This window comes from Peromyscus maniculatus, chromosome 3 (genome assembly GCF_049852395.1).
Source record: "Peromyscus maniculatus bairdii isolate BWxNUB_F1_BW_parent chromosome 3, HU_Pman_BW_mat_3.1, whole genome shotgun sequence".
NCBI lineage: Eukaryota > Metazoa > Chordata > Mammalia > Rodentia > Cricetidae > Peromyscus > Peromyscus maniculatus.
The window spans coordinates 137,442,146-137,462,555 of NC_134854.1; the positions used below are offsets into that span (position 1 = coordinate 137,442,146).

At 49.0% G+C, this 20,410-nt stretch overlaps 2 protein-coding genes across 4 annotated transcripts in view; one reads left to right on the forward strand and one right to left on the reverse strand.

Moving 5' to 3' along the window:
• The window catches only part of Syn2 (synapsin II), a 146,818-nt gene that overhangs the window by 95,935 nt on the left and 30,473 nt on the right, over positions 1–20,410 (forward strand). For both annotated transcript variants that reach the window (XM_076567636.1, XM_076567635.1), the window contains exons 2-5: positions 2,610–2,667; positions 3,891–3,982; positions 6,046–6,202; positions 10,944–11,033. In XM_076567636.1, coding sequence (XP_076423751.1) covers positions 2,610–2,667; positions 3,891–3,982; positions 6,046–6,202; positions 10,944–11,033 — 397 coding nt within the window. The remainder of the gene's footprint in view (positions 1–2,609; positions 2,668–3,890; positions 3,983–6,045; positions 6,203–10,943; positions 11,034–20,410) is intronic.
• Timp4 (TIMP metallopeptidase inhibitor 4) lies at positions 12,620–18,793 on the reverse strand. Of its 2 annotated transcripts, none has more exons than XM_006978519.4 (5): positions 18,537–18,785; positions 17,276–17,373; positions 16,784–16,898; positions 14,040–14,164; positions 12,620–13,300 (listed from the first exon to the last, which is right to left on the reverse strand). In XM_006978519.4, the coding sequence occupies exons 1-5, from the start codon at positions 18,673–18,675 to the stop codon at positions 13,103–13,105; spliced, it is 675 nt and encodes a 224-aa protein (XP_006978581.1). In that variant the 5' UTR covers positions 18,676–18,785; the 3' UTR covers positions 12,620–13,102. The 2 variants fall into 2 exon arrangements, with proteins under 2 accessions (XP_006978581.1, XP_042129799.1); XM_042273865.2 differs by having other exon boundaries at positions 12,627–13,282; positions 14,041–14,164; positions 18,537–18,793.

Genomic DNA, 20,410 nt, shown 5'->3' on the forward strand with positions numbered 1-20,410 from the left:
AGTGCCTCAGAGGAGCAATTTCAGGGTGGCCAGGGACTTGGATAGCACAAATGACAACTTCCTAGAACGGTCTGTTCCAGAATCCATAGAGGGAAAGGAAATAGCCTGGCCTCATCCTGAGTAAGCTGACAGGAACCAGGATAGGAAGTATTTGTAGTGGGGCAAGCACTCATGGCATCATTAAGTCTCTTTTGAGTGGAAGAAGAAAAATGGGAAAAAAAATGCGCACAGCACATGTGGTAAGTCAGTTTCCAGTGTGGGAGAGTGGGAAGGACAGGTCAGTAGAGGGAAATGGCGCTGTGTGCCATGGGAGTTCTGCACGCAACATCATTTGTGGCTGCGTCACTAACTTGCCAAATGACCTTGGAAATGTCATTTGCTTCCTGTATATGTTGAATTCCTTTTTTTCAAAGAATTTTCTCCCTATCTGGTCAGTCATTATGAAAACTAAACAAAATATTCTTAGAAGCAACTAGCATACAGCTATTAGAACACAATGGCAAATAAAATCCTGGTTTATTCCTTTATTTTGAGAAGAAATTTAGAAAACCTCCAATGAAATAAGCCAGTTGAAAATGTAGAGCCCTGAAAAAAGCAAGCATGATTTAGCCTAGGAGGCACAGGTAACTAGGTAACTAGGCCCTTTTTTTTACAAGCAGAGAACAAAGCCTAAATGAGCAGAGAAGAAAACCCCTCCAAATGGAAGGACAATTAGAGGCCAGGAAAGAAGGGAGGTAAATATGTGCAAGAACGCGGTCTCCTCACACAGGCCCGATGCCTTTAATGCATCTGGGTGGAGCTCCTCTCAACCCTGGTAGATGGGGAAGACACTGAGCGGCATGACTCAGCTGCACTCATTTCCCTGAGTGTCTGTGAGACAAGACAGGTCTCATGCTCAGCCGCAGTTGCTTGCCTCTGTTGTCGGCTCTCCTGGTGTGTGTAGGAGGAAACCAAGAGCTAATGGTGATTTCTTTTCCTTTTTGAGTTTTGATTCCAGCTTTTCATTATCATTATTGAAAAGATTCATCTCTCATACAGTACACCCTGACCACATTTCCCCTCCCCCACTCTCTCTAGCTACCCCTCCCCACCTCCCCTCTCCCCCAGACCCACCCCCTCCGTCTCCCACCGAAAAGAGCAGGCTTCCGAGAGACAACCACCAAATACAGCACAACAAGACACACTAAGACAAGGCAAAAGCCCTCATACGGAAGCTGGGCAGGGCAGCCCACCAGGAGGGAGGGTCCCAAGAGCGGCAAGGAGTCAGAGACTCACCCACTCCCACAGTTAGGAGTCCCACAAAAACACCAAGCTAACAGCCTCAACAGGTATGCAGAGGGCCTGGCGCAGACCCCTGCAGGCCCCGCGCCTGCTGCTGCAGTCTCTGTGAGCCCATATGAGCCGTGCTTAGTTGATTCAGTGAGCCATGTTCTCCTGGTGTCCTCCATCCCTCTGACTCCTACGATCCTTCTGCGGCCTTTTGCCTTTTCCGAGTGATTTCCTGAGCTCGGAGGGGAGGGAGCCAATGGAGACCTCCAGTTTAGACTCTCATTCCGCAAGTCTGGCTGTGGGTCTCTGCATCCACTCTCCTCTACTGCCAGAGGAAGACTCTGACGACAACTGGACAGGGCACTGATCTATGAATATAGCAGGATACTATTAGGAATCATTTCATTGATTTTTTTTTCCTAGACCTATCATGTTTGGTTCTACCCTAGGTCTCTGGGTTATCCAGTCTCCAGTTCCTGGCTATCCAGTCAGTGTCAGGGATGGGCTCCCTCTTGTGGATTGAGCCTCAAGTTAAATCAGACATTGGCAATGCCACCATTCCCCCAGCACATCTTGCAGGCAGGGCAGACTGTAGGTCGAAGGTTTTGTGGCTGGTTTGGTGTCCACGTTCTCTTTCAGCAGCCTGCACAGTACCTTCCTACACAAAAGAGACCAGAACATAGGGGTGAAGACTCCATGGAGACACCAGCTCAACCTCTCCACATTTAATGAGCTGTGTGGACGTTGTCCTCTACAATGCCCACCCCACCCGTCAGTTTGCAGAGAGCAATCCTCTGTCCTAGCATCAGCCTGGATTGTTTGGGGGTCTCCATGGGACCCCTCTAGCCAACAACTCAATCAAATGCAACTCAGTCCAATAGCGATTTCTTTAAATCCTGAAAGTCCACGGGTGGGTGACAGTTATGCATGGAGTGAAACACAGGGTTAGGAGATAAGGAAACCTCAGAGGTGTGGAAGATTGACCTAGTCTTTACCAAGAACAACACAGAAAATTTCTGTTTCTAGATGGTGTGTGTGTGTGTGTGTGTGTGTGTGTGTGTGTGTGTGTGTGTGTGTGTGTGTGATACAGGGGATTAAATCATAAAAGGTGAAAAGTGAAAGGGTACTGTAGACTATTTTGCAGGTGGGTAAATTGAGGCTAAAAGAAAGGACTTGCTTGAGACTTTATGGCAGTCTAGCAGCAAATGAAGAGCCAAACCCAGATCTCCTGACTCTGAGTCTGGGGTTCATCTGCTACAGACCTCTTCTTGGGGAGAATACATGTCTGAGTTCAAACACTCGCACAAAACTGATTTGTGTGCCCTCCTCTCTTTCTCCAGGGCCAAGTGCTTTCGGGGCAAAAAAATCCTTGGAGATTATGACATCAAGGTGGAACAGGTAATCAGCATGAAGCCTCGCATGCCCTCTGCCATCCCAGAGTGACCATCTAGTCCTGGCCAGTGGAGTGCAGTGAAGTGCAGTGTCCTCACTGGACTCCCGACCCTGCATCTCCTGTCCTCAGGGCTTTTCCTTAACTCAGCAGTGCAGAAACAATGTGGTTCTCCGTGGTCTCTTGCAGTGCAGGGCTCCCAAACTGAGGAAGCCTTAGAGGAGGAGTGCCTTCCTGGGATGCTGGCCACACCTCCATGCTGTCGGTGGTAGTGTAATTCTGGGTGGGCACATGTCTTCTGTTCATTGTCCGCCTACTCTGACCCTGAGGCTCTGCTTCAGAGGGCACCTAGAAAAGAACATCCCTTGTTTCTACAGGGAACTTGAAAGGCTGTTTTGTTTGTTTTACCTTCCTCTGCCTCTTATTCCATGGTAATAGAAAATTAGGCCCTTTGCAGGGAGGAGATGCCCTGTTTAAATAACATATTTTCTATGTAATAACAGAAATTATTCCTTATTCATATGTTAGTATTTACAGAATATTATGGTATTTTCCTACCTATCACTACATTAATTAATTAATTACTTTTGCAAAATGATCTCGCTAAGTGGCCCTGGCTGGCCTGGAACTTGATATGTAGACTTACAGAGATCAGCTTACCTCTGCCTCCAGAGTACAAGGATTAAAGGGATATACCACCATGCCCAGTTTATATGCCATTCTTACAACAACTTTAGATATTCTGGTTTGATTAAAAAAAGAAACAAACAAAACAAAACCAAAAACAAAAACCCTACCTACCCCTGTGTTGGAGACAGAGGAAACAGAAACCCAGGCAAGGCAGGTACCTTGCTTGACATGCTGTGTCAGGGGTAGGGGAGAAGGAAACCCCGTAGCCTAACCCAGAACCCAGTGCTTTCCTGCAGAGACTGAGAAAGGAGATGCTTGTCCTGGTCACATTCTGTCTCTGTAGAGAGGCTCGAAGGATGCTGAGCTGGGAGTCAGGAACACAGCAGTAGGTTTCATTTGTCCAGAAAAGTCACCTTCCTCGGGCAGTTTTCTCCTTGGGTAGATGGGCATAGTGATCTCTACCACCTGGCTGGAAGGGTTTCCTAGAGTACCAAGAGAAATCCAATGGATGTGGAAATACATCAAAACTAAATAAATGCTCGGTGTGGTGGAGGCTGCTGTGTGGAGGACTGAGACTCACTGCTCTTCTGTTACTCTCCAGGCGGAATTTTCAGAGCTTAACCTGGTGGCCCATGCAGATGGAACCTATGCCGTGGATATGCAGGTGCTCCGGAATGGCACAAAAGTTGTCCGGTAAGGGCCTTTCTGTTCTTGGGGTTGCCGTCACCTCTGACTTGGTGGGGGTGGTTTCAAAGTCAACTTGAGGGGTCCCACTGGGTGACACATGGAAGTGCTAGAGAAGGCAGCTCTTAGTCCAGCTCTTAGTCCTTAAGTTTCACAGACTCTCTTAGAGGTAACCAATCCTGTTGGGACTTCTGCCTACCCTCCAGTCAGCATGGGTTGTGCTCTTATCTCCCCAAATAGTTCCCCTGGAAAACTGGGTTCCATTGTTGTTGTTGTTGTTTTTTTTTTTTTTAAACATCTGGCTGTCCTATTTATGCTGATTTGCTTAGATTCACTCAGAGTTGGCAGCAAAGCCTTGTGTTGAATGTATGTTCTTTTGTGTTCATCCCTGTATCCTCTCTTTATTCCTCATTCCAACAACACGTATGTCTGACAGGAAAATCTAGTATTGGAATAGACATTGTAGGTGGAAGAAAATGACCAGGCAATGAGCATTTTCATGCCAGGTGGTATCCTGGGTACCTAGGTGGTGGTTTCAAAGTCTGGGATGTTGATGTCTACACAGCAGTTCCTTTAGAATTCCAGGTATGAGAAATGGTTTCCATTCTTCCCAGGAACTAAATGTTGCTTTGGGCTTCCAGAAATAACTCTTGTTCCAGGGGTGGCCCGAGACCTACATCACTCTTTTCCTCACCTCAGTAACAGGACCCTGACCCCTATCAGTATAGTGTCCAACAGGATCTGGGTCAGTGACAGGAAAGGCGGGACCGGGTATATCTGGGACCTAACATCAGGAAAGTGGGCTTGCTCTTTCTGGAATCTGAAGAAAAACATCGGAAAAGCAGATGCCAACTCAGGTGTGAAGTGAGCTTAGGTAGGTCCTAGAACAGGACAGACAGGCTTCTCCATGCATGGGTCAAGTGTGTCATGGAGATGCACACATAGGCAGGCAGTGGCAGAAGGTCCAGCAGCAGGGCTCCAGGGCAGGTGCCAACGAGGGAACATGGATATAAGGTTAGGATTTGATATCAGGGATACAGCTGATGGGCTTCAGTGCCCACCAGCAAAAGCCTAATTGGGGGTACCTGGACTACACATCAGGTCCCTGAACGCGGGACAAAGGTCAGAGTACCCTAAGCAGACGTTATACCCTCTTGGCAACAAGTGTTTGGGTGACTGAGAAAAGCTCCTTCAGCCTCACCACTAGAGCTGATCTCTGAGCTGGGTTGGGCTGGATCTGTAGGTGGGGGTTGGACGGGTGCCTGGGCAGAGGACCAGGTAGGTCATTGTACATGGTGTCAAGTGCTGAGCCGCAGAGCCTTGGGGGCAGATGCTGCCACAAACTGCCTCTCTGGGAAGGTCTCTGAAGCTAGGGCATGAAGACAGGCGATAGTCCTCTAAAGCAGCTATGGCTAGGAGCTTTGCTGGCTAGAGGTGACACCAGGAGAGCTTTCCCAGGCATGGGAACATTCCGTACTCAGTACTTCCTGCAGCCCCGTTGCTCAACCTCAGTTCTGCAAAATATATTTGCACCCCTCCCTAGCGTCCGTTTTGGAAGAAAACCATTGGGAAGTTTGGCATCTGCCCTCAGCCAGCCTAGCTCCTTGCTCTCCTAGAGCCTGAGGAGGGCATTGCCTATTTTAAGGAGCAGCCATAAGGGACTGAACAGTACGTTAAGATCCGAGATCTGGTAGTAGTGTGGTCTTCCAGGGCCCGAGCTGAGCACCAACTCTGGAAGCACAGGAGCTTCAGGCTTTCATACCACCCTGTGAGGACAGAGAAAAATCCCTTTCGCTTAAGGTATGGGGCTCTAAAAGTGTCTCTTCCCATCTCAAGTATTTGTTTGCTGGAAAGAGACAGCATTTAGTCCAAAGCAATGGGACAGATTCAGAAACACAGTTCTCAGATCTCCTTTGGAAAGTGTCATGATACTTTATCACCCCATCCAGAAAGGAGTAATAACACAAGGTCATGGACAGGGTGGTCCTTGACATCTCTTCTGTCTTAGGCTTTGGAAATGGGTTACTTGAGGTGCTAGTTAATGGAAACTTGCCTCTGCATTCTTACCACAGGTCCTTCCGACCAGACTTTGTGCTCATCCGACAGCATGCATTTGGCATGGCGGAGAATGAGGACTTCCGCCACCTGGTCATCGGCATGCAGTACGCAGGCCTCCCCAGCATCAACTCACTGGAGTCCATTTACAACTTCTGTGACAAGCCGTGGGTGGTAAGGCACCTTTCCCCACTTCCCAGAGTACTTCCAGCACTCCGTTAGTAGCGTCAACTGAGATCTGAGGCTTGGAAGCTGGGAGGCTTGGTGGGGTAGGCCATCACAGTAGCATTTTACCAGATGTCCTGAGCTGCACACTTTTGCTAGTTGAGTAGACCTCTGACCTCACCACCATGCTGCACAAAAGATCCTGTGACAAAATCCTTACAAGTCTGTGGGTCTTTTCTTGACCTGGGGCAGCAGTGATAAAAATGCCTGCTTCTTGCCTCTTAAAATGAGTAAACTATTAGAAAGACCCAAAGCCAATAGGGAAATCCAACTCAGAAGGGTTTTAGAGACAGAGTTCTATCAGCAGTTCAACAGTCTCAGTCAGATCCATCCACACATGCGTGAGCCTGACAGTTAGTGTGAACTGAACGTTTCCTTTGGGATACTTAAGTCTTACCCCTTCGTGGGAAGAAAAAAGAAAACAAGGAGCATAAAACCTCTTGCTGTATGGTACCACCCTCTGAGATTATTCTGTGTAATTTCATTTAATCTTCACGATAAGCTTACCAGGGAGGTATTATTCTTTTCACTTTTGTACAGAGCAATAAGACCCAGGAAGGATTAAGTCACTTGCCAAACTTACAGAGCCAGGATTTCTGTACGTCACACTGTCTCTCACACGAAGTGAAGAGGAGCTGGCTTGGTTTCCTCTTCCACAGCCAGTCTAGAAACCGTCTAGGGCTGTGGAAAGTATTGAAAGAAAGAAACACGAGGGCCTAGGATGACTGGGGGTTCTCCTCTGCTAGGCCCGCTGCCCCAGGCTGGCTCATGGAGGGAAATGCTTGCCTCTGATCGTAGTCTCCTCATCTTCTTGTTTTTCAAAAATCCAATTTCACACACCCTAGATTGCCAAGGCTCACCAGGCTTATTGTGACATTTCTGAACCATAAACCTCTTTGCTCTGGGAGCTGGAGGGGTATTCTATAACCACATGGGCCCATTAACTCTGCTCTCGACGTTTTTGTTTTTCCATACTCGAAGGGACAGCTTTCCAATTCCCTGGCTAGCAGAGAGACCATACAGTGAAGGAGGGAGAGGTGTGGACAAGGAGAAGGAGGTCTGAGGGCTGCTGTGGTTAAGGGGAGGTTGGCTTCCTAAGCTCCACTTGCGGCTTTTCCCTGTGTGTGGCCTGTGACATCTGGAATCCTACTGTTCTGCAGAAATGGGCTAGAAGGGTGGTGTGATTTGAGTGTGATGCCTATCTCAGAAAACACACATGAGGCAGCTATCAAATATCTTTTCTAGGAACCTCCCATTTCTCCTCAGTCACACAACCTTCCTCCTGAAATATGCCTTAACCCACTCCATCCCCATTTCCTTCAGAATTTGGTTCTTTCATAGCTACACAAGGTGATGCCACTGGTATCAGCTTTTCCTGAGTGCCTTACTGACAGCCCTGTGACTAACCATCTTTTGTGTCCCAGTTTCTGTGTCTACAAACTGTGACTAATAGTACATCCCATTCCTTTGCCAGTGTGGTCGTATATACCATTACTTTGCCAATGCGGTTATTATAGTTCCCTGATATCTGAGACTTCCTAAAGGAACTGGTCCCATGCTTTCTGTTCCTAAACTGTGGCAGAGGCTAGAGAAGGGAGGAACAGAAAGATCCCTCATGGGATCTGGGATCTGGTGAGGGGTCACATTCTCACCCATTCACAATCCTAGCACACTGCCTTTGGCGTTGTATGGGAACAACAGGGCTTGCTGGCCACACCCCAAGTTCTCCCTGCAGTCTCACCAAGCGTCCGCCACCAAGTGACATTTTACATGTTGTTCTCAGCTTGTCAGGAGACGCGGACACATTTGATGATGGTGAGAGGAGTGTCCCCGTGATACGCTAGCTTTGGCTCACGTTCCCTAAATTTCTTACTGTGGGTGTTCTGGATGTGAGAGGCATCCAGTGGACTCGAGAAGGCTCTGCCTTGCACCAGAATGATTCTGAGCAAGTCTGCTGTCCCCCAAACTGTCCAGGGCAGCCACTGGGATTTCAGAAGGAAAAACAGTTCCGTCAATGAAAGCAGCTGTCCAGAGAAAGCAAGAATGCCAGCATCCCCTACTGCTCCAGTGGAGCTGAATTCTGGGTCGTTTGGAGATTGATAGACCTGGGTTAAACTTAAGCATTTACTGTCTGGGAGAGACAGGGAGAGCACATCATTCAAACAGAATCCCAGACCCCATTTCTTAATGAATTCTTTCTTGAGTCATTGGATAAGTGGTTTAATAAACATCTTTCTATTCAATGCCAACACCACACCAGCTCTCCAATTCATTTTTTGGTCTGCACAGAGGAAATAGCTCTTATCAGATATTACCTTTGTTTAATTGGTAACTGTGTACTTGCAACTTAATCTAAGTTTCTAGGGAGGCAGAGTTTTGATGCCAAGTCCAGTCCATTAATCAGACAGGGAATGGGGTAGGGGGGTAAAGTGGGCTCTCGGGGACCCAACCGGAGCCTGGGAACTGGCTGTCATCTTAGTCTTGGCTGTCCCAGGGCCCTGGGAGTCTGCCGGAGGCCTTCCTGGCATCCGTGAGGTTGTCTGTGTAACTCACCCACACATAGGGAAGATAGGGCCCCACATGTCTTGGAGCCGTGCCAAAGTGTGGGCTGCAGCAGGACAGAGGTCTTTAGGCAGAGCTGGCATCAGCTCCCCAGGGATGCTGGAGAACCTTAGAAGCCCAGGCAGGAAAGGAACCCAGCCAGGTCCAGGTGGGCAGGTAGAGCTGAAGGTCAGGGGAGGTAGTAGGAAGAATCGGAGAAGGAAGGAAGGGAAGGGCAGAGGGTCAGTCAGGGATGAGAAGCCAGCAGAGGATGCAGCGGGCAGGGAGTGAAGAAACCTGGGCGCCCTCCCAGTGGAGCCGCAATGCCTGCCATGCTCCGAGGCTTCTCCAGCCTCAGTCTCCCCAGACCCGGTGTGGAGACTGTCTGAAGTCTCTTTCAACCATAAAGTGTTAGAGACTGAGTCCTAAAGCAAGTCTTAGACCTCGGAAGTTACCAGTCCCACACCCTGAAGGCTGGGGCCCAGGAAGGCCCACATTTCCCTGCATTTTAATAAAATCTTCCCTACAAAAGGACCACAGTCTGGTGGAGGAGTGTGGGGGAAATGCAATCAAAGATGTTCTTCCTGATGCCCGGTGTGAAAAGCTGAAGGAAACGACCCTTCTCTGCTCACATCTGAAGAGGGAGCCTGGCTGGGAGGGGCCTTTTGTCCAAAGGCAACTAGTGAGTTAAAGGGAGACCACCAGGAGACTCCTCTCTGCGAATAATCCTTCCTGAATAGCTCATGCACTAACATCCCTTACAGAGAACGGGACCTAAACTTTGGGAAAAGGCCCTAGCTTTCCCGTCTCTGAGAAGTAGAGGGCAGGTTTGACCCAACAACTTTCCCTTGAAACTGACCAAGCTATTGGCGATTTGGAGCCTGAACGGATCCTACTGGAGAAAAGAAGCTAGCTGCCCATGCACTGGGATTGGCGTTGTGGGTTAAATGTGGACTAGGTGGGAAAGATCTATGTTTCCTGTGAGAACTGCGTGGCCTCTGTAGAATCGGAAAAGTGGGTATTCAAAAGATTCAGAAGAAAGAGAGACTGGGAATGAAGGATCTAGCCGTGAGCCTTGCTCAAGCATGTGACCTCGGGCGGCTGACCTCCCTGTTCTTAGTCTCTTTGTTTTTGAAAGATGAGAGCCAGATGTGCATCAGAAGCCTCCCAGCCCCAACACTGTGAATATCTGAACCTTGCTGTTTCTCCTTTTGCCACAGATAAAGGGTCTAGCAAGTTCAGTTCTTGTTATCCCAGCAGTCAGTGCCGGGAAGATGGACCTGTAGGTTTCACCACTGTGGCCCTCCAGTCTTTGAAGAACAGCTTCATTTATGTCACCCCTGCAGACTCTGGTGGCTCTGTAGAGCATACGGGAGGGGTGTCTTTTATTTCTTCGCCTGGCATCAGAACTTCTGAGCCTTGGCACGTTACCTCTTCAGCTCTGCCATGCTCAGAAGAGCATGCGTTTGGAGTTAGACTTCAGGTTTCAGTTCCAGCTTCACCTCTCTTCAGTTCTGTCACTCATTTGATTTTTCTTGAGACAATATTTTACCATTTAGCCCAACACAATGGCCTGGAGCTCACTCTGTAGCCCAAGCTGGCCTCAGACTCATCATCCTCCTGCCTCCACTGAGTACTGAGATTATAGATGTGCACCGCTCTCCCCAGCCCCATTTCTGTGATACCAGTGAAGTTCTGAACCCCTTCTCAGCCTTGTCAATTTGAAAAGATTGGGCAGAAGCCGGGCGGTGGTGGCGCACGCCTTTAATCCCAGCACTCGGGAGGCAGAGGCAGGCGGATTTCTGTGAGTTCGAGGCCAGCCTGGACTACCAAGTGAGTTCCAGGAAAGGTACAAAGCTACACAGAGAAACCCTGTCTCGAAAAACCAAAAAAAAAAAGAAAGAAAGAAAAGATTGGGCGGAAACCATTGAAATTAAGTAGGCCCCCAATGAATACTAGCTTTCTCTTTGCCTTCCTCTACTAAAGCGTATATCCTTGAAATTACATGTACCTTTCCCTTCTCAGTACTGCCAGTTGATTTAACACAGCGTCTTCTACAGTGAAAATGCTCTGTGTTTACTTGACAAACTGATGTTGTGTCTGGTCCAGAAGTTGAAGATACAGTGAAATTCTTTCTTGTCTTTTGCAGTTTGCCCAGATGGTGGCCATCTTCAAGACACTGGGAGGGGAGAAATTCCCACTCATTGAGCAGACATACTATCCCAACCACCGCGAGATGGTAGGTGGCCAAGGGGGGCCTTGACTCTGCACTGTTGCTACTCTTAGCCACAGGGTGACTCTGGAGGGCTGGCAGGCGCCTGAGCCCCTCAGCCCTGACACCTCAGGTAGCTGCGGAACTGCTCAGGGCAGCAGAAGCAGCTAGATTCTAGCCAACAGCCTTTTGTTTTCCGTCTCTGGGGACAGAGTAGAGAGAAGCAGAAACAGGGGGCGTTCTAACGTGAGAGAGTAGCGAACCTGAGAGTCAACCATCAGGAGGGCTCACAGCTTTTCCTACCGCCGCAGCTTTGCCCTGCGTCTCTGGGGGTGTTACAGTCCCTCAGTGTGTGTCATTTCTCAACTCTGACAAGTGAGCATGGCTGCCCTTGACCAGGGTATCTAACACAGCGTGCATCCAATTTCAAGGAGGTTCCTCAATAATCGCCTTCTGGTGGAGATGAGCCTCCCGAGACGGGACCTGTTGCTTCTGTTATCCCTCACTAGACTTCCATTCCCTTCACCACCTCCAAATTGTGACAAAGCAGAGTTAATCCTGTGCCTTCTCCGAGTCCACCCCCGGAGGTCAGAAGGAAAGGAGAAATGATTGGTTGGAAGCTGTGAGGATGTGTCTGTCATACGGCGTAACCTGGAGGCTACTTTCCATCCTCCTCCCTCCTCACACTCGCTGCCCAAGGATGGTGTGGATTATTGCTGGAGGACCCCGCTTGGAGACTCGCTGCCAGAGCCTCCCAAGTGCTGTGTTCTGGGACAGGGATCAAGTTTGGTCCCCTCCTACTCTCTCCTCCCAAAGGGTTCTCCATCATTGCATTTAAATCCAGAGCCGTCTTCCAGCACAGTACACATGGCCCTGCTCACCAGCTGACCACACATCAAAATGAAAGACAGTCCCGAGTGGTCAAAAGAACTGACGACCCCTACCATCTTTTCCAGAGCTTTCCCCAGGAAAAGGTTCTGGGACGTTGAGCTCTGTGAGTTAACAAATCACAGAGGCCATTGTCAGTGTTTCCCCATGTAGACAACCCAGGAGGTAAGGGGACTTAGCTGAAGGGTGGGAATGCTCTCCGGGTCACAGCTAGCTGTCTCCTGCTGTAGCGTCGTCCAGCAGGGATAGCTGCTGAAGGAATTGGAGCAATTGCAAGCTGCGCTCCCCACTGCATGTTCCCCAGGGGGTTCTGATCGCCCCCCAGGGGGTTCTGATCGCCCCCTCCCACCCTCTCCTGAAGTTTGGCCTCAGGAGAACACCATGCTCTGGGGTCACTTGTGTTGTTTTCCACCTTTTTGTTTTTGCTTCAAAACAAAGTTCTAAGGTAGGAACAAAGACATTAGCAACCTAAAGGAGGCTGAGGAAAAGTCCCTGCACACCAACTGAAGGCAGTAGAGATATTTAACCTGGAGGGAGAATGCTTGTTCTGGTATACTCAGTCTTTTCTTGTCCAGAGACGAATGCTATCTGGACCAGACCTTCTGCCAACAATAGTATCAGGGGACTTGCAGGGTACCGGGAAGAGTGGGCTGTTCAGCTCTCACTGTGTCCTTTAAGCAGACAAAAATGTGTCAGAGGATTAGGCTAAGTCGAGACAGTGGGAGTAGAGGATATGGAGCTTTAGTGTATTCTTTACATTTCAGCCAAGCAGCCCACTCAGGATACAGTCACCCCTTCCATGGCATACATCACAAGGTTGTACTGTCTTATGACACTTACAGCTCCTCCCTTACCATAGGAGCTAAGAAAAGGAACGTATATTCTCCTGGCTGGAGAAAACAAAGCCAGAAGAAGAACTTTCAGTAATAGGTATAAACTAGACTAACAAGGTTTGGGAGACAAGGGAGAGGGCTGAGGGCAAGGCAGCTAAGTCATACTACCTTCCCCAGCCCTTGACAAGTTGTGAGCTGGAGATGTGGACTTAAGCTGTCGCATGCTCCACAGCTGCCACAGTGCTGGCCAGGCCACCCACTTGTCACTTCCCATCATCTGGCAGCAACATGGCAGGTGGTGATGGTCAGAGTACCACAGAGAACTGGCTTGGTCTTCAGGACTCTTTCCAGGGATGTAGTGGTCACTGGTCCCTACTACGGCTGGATGATGTCAACGTACTCCTTCCGGAGGCGTAGGTGGCCCCGGTACCAGCTACAGATGCCATCAACATGCTTCATGCAGACATAGTGCTGGGCCTGGTACCCATAGAGCTTCCGTTCCAGCAGCCAGTCTGTCCAGAGACACTCATTGGGGGCTGAGATGGTACAGGGCACCGCATAGCAAGTGATGATCTAGTTGTGACCACACGATATCAAAGTGAATAGAGTATCCTTTCTCTGTGCTGCCTTTCACATCCCGTGTGTCCTCACTGCCATCTCAACTGCCTTGTCTTTTCACAGTTCCAAGATTCCCCCTGAGCCCTCCTCCCCATCTATCTCCTTGGGAACAGTATTACCTTCCTGGTGTCACTAGACTCAGCCTTGATGGGTCCCTTACTGCCATGACTGTAAATACTCTTTAGAGCTTTGGTTCTTTACCTTCAAATTAAAACCTTGGTTCTTCACAAAATTTGTTTTAGACTAAATTAAAATTTGAAAATAAATTAATTATTACAGGCCTGGAAAAGAGTACTCTGTCTGTCTGTCCATGCTCCCTTTTCTCATTTTTAAAACAGACAGTGTCTCACTATGTTGCCCCAAGCTGGCCTCAGACTTGGAATCCTTCCTGCCTCAGCCTCTCACGTGCTACAGTACTGCTAAGGCACCACACCTGGCTTAGACTTTCTTTAAATGGTGATTTAGTGTCATTTCAGTCTGCCCTGTGTGGGCACGGTGTCCCCCCCCCAAAGCATAAGTACTTTGAGATAAAAAAGAAGGTGCAGTCTCCACCTTCCCACCCCCAACTTCCATGGCACAACTTGAGTGTAGGAAGTGAATTCACGTATATGGTGGAATACATGGAGGATGAGACCCCAAGGCTCTAAGCTTGTCCCTCACCCACAAATAACCTTGGAAATGGACATTCCCTTACTTGGCAGCCACAGTTCTGGGGGTAGTGATGATTCAGACTCTCCCTCTGCACCAAAGACAGGTCCTCCCAGGGCTCAATGTAGTTGCACAGATGGATGAAGACTTTTCCATCACTGAGAATCTGACCTTTATGGAGAGAAAGAAAGGAATCTAGTCAGAAGACTGACAGGGCCTCCAGGGGTCCCCATCATTAAACACTCCAGAAGTGTAACTTTTGTAATGCCCTGCCTTTCTTCCCTTCCTTCCTGTGCTGAAATTATGCCTTCTTTATGCTAAACGCACTCTATACAACACAGAGAAAACTCCAGTCTCAAATGGCTCCATGACATCAGTGAACACTCAGGACTCAGTGTAGGGACCAGACAAATCCCTATAATCTTTAAAGCAGAGACTAGTTCATTAGGTCTGTGCAAGCAGAATTATGGGATCTGGTGCAGGTCTGTTCCTTTAGCATGAAGCAGAAAGAAGGTGGGATTTAAAATCAGCTTGTAGATCTGGTGACACATGCCTGTAACCTTAGCCCTCAGGAGACTGAGGCAGGAGGACCAAAAGCTTGAGGTCAGCCTGTGCTGCATAACAAGACCCTTCCTTAGAGAAACAAACAAACAAAAGGTACAAGTGAAAACCAGACAACAAAATGACTGAGTGCAGGGTTGGGAATGTAGCTCAGGAACAGAGCACGTGCTTAACTTGTGTGAGGGCCTGAGCTAGATCCCTGGCACAGGGAGGCAGAAAAAGGCCAGACTGTGGGTAGGCTTTTTTCTCTTATAAACTCCCTTTATATACTAGCTGCTGTAACCATAAAGAAGGTCATAGGGCCTTTCAGGTGGAGGATGAGAATAATAAAGCTGTTGCTGAGATTACATGAGGGAATGTATATAGAATTCTTGGTTCACCTGTTGGCCCACAGAAGATATCCACTCCTTCCCAATATCCACACTGGCCTCTCCTGCGCAAGTAGTATCTGTCTTGGTGAACATTTCCCCATAGGGAAGTGTCTTTTTAAAAATTTATTTATCAAGTTCCTCCTGATCTTTCATAGGCCTTTTTCTTTAAGAGTCCAGAAGATGTGAGCCCCCGTGTGGGTGCTGGACATTGAACTGGGTCGGCTAAAAGAGCAGCCAGTGCTCTTAAGCACTGAGCCATCCCGCTAGCCCCATAGCTCCTTTCAATACATCTTTTCATCAAAGTCGTCTCTGACAATGTGAACCCTCACCTCTCCTAGGACTTGGACACTCAACCATTTATTCACTAGGCAGCTGCTATAACCTAGTACCAGATGTAGAAATCATATGACAGGATCTCTACCCCTTAGGAGGGTAGGCAGAAAGTAGGCATAGTTTACTGCTCTGTAATTGCCCAGATGTAAGAACAAAGGAACGCATGCTTGTCTCCAAGTGTAGAAGAGGGTGGATAAAGGACGCTACCCCAGAGGCGCTGAAGCTCACGTTGTGTCTTCAAGGGGTGGCTGGGAATTCACTGTCAATGAGTACAAGGGTCTCTGGACACTAGGCAGGAGGACAACCACACATTCTGCAACTACAGGGAGTTCATTTCAGCTCTCAGGGAGAAAGATGCAGGTTGCTATGTCACTGACAAGTGGCACAGAAAAAGCTACAATGGTAACAGTGTTTTAGCCACAGAGAGCTTTTACCTATCAATGAAGACCATTGGCTTCTCCTGAAGGCATGGCATCACTGATACCTTTTTGTAGAGTTATGTTTTCTCCACCCTTGGTTATTCTTGACCTCCTCAAGGACAAAACCCCCATGCTCCCTTTTCCCTGACACACCTCAGTGCCTCAGTGAGGGTGAGACACACAAAGTGGGTGCTCAGGAAGGGGGTGGGCTATCAGGAGATGTAGAGAGACTGGTCTGCTTATGAGGGACCTGGAAGGTAGAGTGGCATGTCCCGTCTCAGCTGCCCAGGGCAGCACAATCCCACCTCCTCAGAGCTGAGAAGCTCCTTTTATTGTGTCCTCTAGTTCCTGTTACTCTTCAAGAGCCATGTCTGGACTAGGAAGTCTTGGAGGACTATGATGTATTCCTGAATCTCCACTTTCTTGCCCAAGGCCTGACAGTATGTAGCAGATGATGATCTGCTGGCTCCATGGATAGAGTGGGACTCCTCCCTGTTCTCCCTGTGGGCTGGAGCTTTTATTTTCCTAGATTTCTTTACAGATGTTTCCCAACTTGTGGGCCAGCTTAGAGCCCACTCCAACAGTGGAGCTTCCCTGCTTGTTCATAACCACACCAGCGCCTCTTTCCCCGAATTCCAGACTACTTTAGCACTGTGTTTATTTATTCCCCCAAAACATTCTTAGGTGTATTGGATGGATGGCTCATTTACTGTTCTGTCCCAGCCAGTTCAGTAAGGAGGAGGAGGAGAAGCAGGAGGAGGAGGAGGAGGAAGAGGAGGAGGAGGAAGAGGAGGAGGAGGGCCCAACCCAGGGTTCATGGAGGTGGAACGGTAGAGTCAAGCTTGCGCACAGGGCAGAGATAAACACATGGGAAACACCTTCAGGAGACATATTTGGGCTCAAGATGCCAAAAATCTTATGCCAATTAAAATTTTTCAAAATGGAATTAGCTGTTGTAGATGGGTAGAGCAGACTCTCCTTAAAATAGTGAAACAGTGGCCAAGATCACTGTAGCAGGGACTCCGGCACTGAAGGGGAATTTCCTTGCTCCTCCCAACTGAAAGGCCATGCTCACTCTCACAACTCTCCTTAGCTCCTTAACTTACCAGTCAAAAGGTACTGCTTCTGGCTGTTGGTTTCTAGTTTCACACCACAGAGGGAAGAGTCGAATGGTGTGTAGACATACTGAACATCCTTGGCCTTGTCGAACCCTTTGAACATCTGGAAGGCAGTTATGGAAGCGCAGCACCAGGTCAGGGCAGGGCAGCAGGCTGAAAGGTGCTCATTTATTTCCAAATGTTAAGCAAAAGTCGGATTCAGGTTCGGAACACAGATGACCTTGCTGGTTTTTTTTTTATCTGTTTATTTATTTATGTTTAAATAAGTCTAAACCTTGATTTATTCCACGGAGGTCCCCACCCTGAACAGTCACTCGGTTCCCGTGGGTCCTGCCCATACCAGCTCACACAGTTCCACTTCAGCACCTTCCTAAGGAGACCAAGTCCATTGCCTGACTCACCAGGTTCCTCCCTCCCTTACCACAAACCCCATCCCTCCATCAGCCCGTCACGGCTCAGCCCCTGTCCTTCCCCATGTACCTTTATCTGTTTGATTTCATACCGGATCATTTTTTGAGTGTCAGCGGGGTCTTCACTGGCAGGAACTACCTTCTCACTGGAGATTTTTGCCCGGATTACTGTACAGAAAAAAAAAGGGGGGGGAAACTTCAGCACTGTGGGAGTATGCAATCTGGGATCTGGGTGGCCTGGGTTCCTCTGAGTGTCCCAGGACTGGGTAGAGTGTTTTTAGGTTCTCAGCAGCATGGTGCATATGAGAGAAGAGGCTGAGGATCCACTCCGCGGTGGTTACCAGCTTCAAACCCTTCAGGGTGTTCAAGTCCTTAAACTGTGTTCTTTCTGCCTTTTAACCTGTTGGTTTCTAGAGCTCAAGTTCTCCATGGCCCCGGGTGTAGCGAAAACAGAGAGTAGGAGTCCCTTCAAAGCGATCGGTGTGGGACTCACCTATCGATACCTCTTAGAATCTCATCACACACCTACAAGTGATAGTAAAAACTGTTTATCGAATTTGTAAATGTCCCCATTCTCCATTGAGGAAGCTCATCTCTTACCATCTAATCAAGAATTGGTTTGTTTTTTTCTTTTTTGGGAACTTCCTCCCCCCCACCCCAAGACTGAACCTGAAACCTCACGCATGAGCGGCAAATGCTCTATCCCGGAGCTGCAGCCCCAGCCCTGGACATTGTGTTTAAAAAGGTCTTCCTCCTCTCTGCACAGGCTTGACAGGGTTCTCATCCTGCAGAAGTCTTCATCTAGTGGTGAACTCCTTTTAAAAAACAGCAGGACCCACTACAAAGGGCGGCAAGGAATCGAAAAGCCTTCGGAATACGAAAGGCGAATAGCAGTTTGCCAGGGAGTTAAAGGTGTGAAAGAAGGGTGTCCAGGTAGTGGGAGAGAAAGGTCAAAAGGTGTGTGTCCTGCGGGCGGCAGCTGGCAACTTCATCTACAGACAAGGAGGCAGGTGTTATATTGCAAATGTCCCTCCCCTCAAGAGTTCTGAAAATTGCTGGATAGCTCCAGTGACAGCTAGGTCCCATCAAGCTGAGCTGACGGGAACTACTTTGGAGATCTGTGATAAAATATTTATTCCCCTACAAATCAGGCTTTGTACTTCCAAGGTCAATACAGCAACAGCCATTTCTGACCTATCAGCTGCAGCAGGAGGCACCCATACAGGATCAGAGCTCCACCCCTTCCCTCAGATTCCAGGTCTACAGCTCTGCCCAACACCAGTTTTCCCACAGGCAACCCCTGGTATAGTCCTCCAGGGCCAAGGACTCACCTAGAGCTGAGTGGCAGACGTGCTGCTGGGGGTGCGCAGGCGCGCAAGTGCACGCCTCACCCAGCCCCGGGGACCGCAGCAATGCCAGCAGCCGCAGCACCAGCGCCCAGCTCAGCGCAGCCAGGGGGCTCCAGGGCATGACACTGCAGAGCCCCAGCTGAGCTCGCGGGGTCTGCCTGTCGTAACAAACAGCCCCTCCAGGACTCCTCCAGAAAGTCTCGTACAGTCCCAGTCTTTATGAGGTGGCTTTAGGGCCAATCCCGCCCCCCATGGGCTCCTCCCTCCTTTGGCCACGGGCCACCCAGAGCCGCAGGACCCAAGGTCCTCCTGACCAGACCAACAGACCCAATAACGCAGAGGAAAGCCTGCAGATTCCGAAAGAAGCAGCAGCCTGGAAGTAGAGGGGAAGACACAGTGTTGGGGGCCGAGAGAGAAAAGCAAAGACCAGCGCAGAGACAAGAAGTCGGAAAGATGAGGGACTGAGGCTCCAGTAAAAGCAGCAATCGAGGGGAGGGGAGGCAGAGACACAGAGAGACACAGGCCAAGTCAGAGGCAGACAGAATTACAACAGGCAAAAGAGACAGTGACAGAGGAGGACGGACCCCTCGCTGAGCTGCATACTGGGAATGAGACAAGCTCCTCAGGGCTTCTTTCAGTCGCAGGAAGTGCTTTCAATGCCCTATTTATGAGGCTCCAAAGCAACAGCAAACAGTCAGGGAACAGGACAGAGAAAGTTGGGGTGTGTGTGTCTTGGCGCTGTCAGCTGGGGGGTGGGGAAGGATGTCAGAGAAAGTAGCCAGTGCTTTCAAACCCTTTCTCACAGCCAGAGCCTTAGACTGCAGAGAGTTGAGGGCAGTTCTTTCCATGAAGCTTAAAACACAGGGTGTCCTGTCGGTCAGGGCAAACTTGGGACCTTAAAGCTCCTACTGCACATCATTGCCCCCTGGAGACCGCCATGTTGCAGAAGGTGGAGCCACTTAGCAAACAAGCCAGGCACTCCGGTCATTGTGACCCAAGCCTTGTCCACTGTTTGTCAGCAAAGTGCTCCAAGAATTTGAATGAAAAGAAACTCGTGGAATGACTGCCTCAGGGAGAGCTGGAGGCTGGGTCCTGATTCTGACTGCCACTGGGTCATTTTGTGATCTTTGCCTCTCTGGGCCCCAACTATTTTCTTCATAAAATAGGACTGAACTACGTGATTCCTGCCTTTCTTTAGTTTGCAGTCCAGAGCACCAAACCTACAATTCTGATCACAGCTACACTCCACGAGACTCTTGAGTTTTCATTACAAAAATCTGACTTTTCCCTACTACTGATAGCTATTCCCTTTAGAAGACACCCATGAGATGGCCGCGGTGATACTTGAAAAGAAGGGAATTGGGAGAGAATGAAGTCAGGCGGAGGCAGGTGGGAGGTCCAGGCTGGTGTCTGGAGTGGTTCTTCACACAATGCTCAGACCAAGACAGAGTTGTCACTTGGAGGGGTCTTAAAAGCATCCACCCAACCTTGTCACTTGACAGATGTGAAGGCTGAGAGGTTCGGTGCCGTAAGAACTAGAATCTTGGCCTGCCAGTGTGGTGTCTGCTGCTCTCCCTGCTCCATTGTGTTACTATTTCTGCCTGGATTTTGTTAAAGCAGCTCAAAACCCTGCCTTTGGAGGGTCCTTCTTCCTTTGAATCTTATTCCTCCTCTGTTAAAACAAGGCTACTTCAAGGAAGAGTCTACTTTGTTAAGATGTCTTCCAAGCATAAACATGCTGAATTCTTACGTCATCTCTCTTCTGAATCCTGACCCGGATAGAAATAGCTTCAGCATACTAAGCCTGTGACAGGATCCGCACAGGAAAGATGGCACTTGATGGGGACGTGGGCAGA

Excerpts from the sequence above, each read along its gene's own strand:
- Timp4 (XM_006978519.4), bottom strand. The coding sequence starts at position 18,675 with ATGCCCTGGAGCCCCCTGGCTGCGCTGAGCTGGGCGCTGGTGCTGCGG. Across the intron at positions 17,374-18,536 it reads CGTCTGCCACTCAGCTCTAG|TAATCCGGGCAAAAATCTCC; the intron begins GTGAGTCCTTGG and ends TTTTCTGTACAG. Across the intron at positions 14,165-16,783 it reads GAAGCAGTACCTTTTGACTG|GTCAGATTCTCAGTGATGGA; the intron begins GTAAGTTAAGGA and ends CTCTCCATAAAG.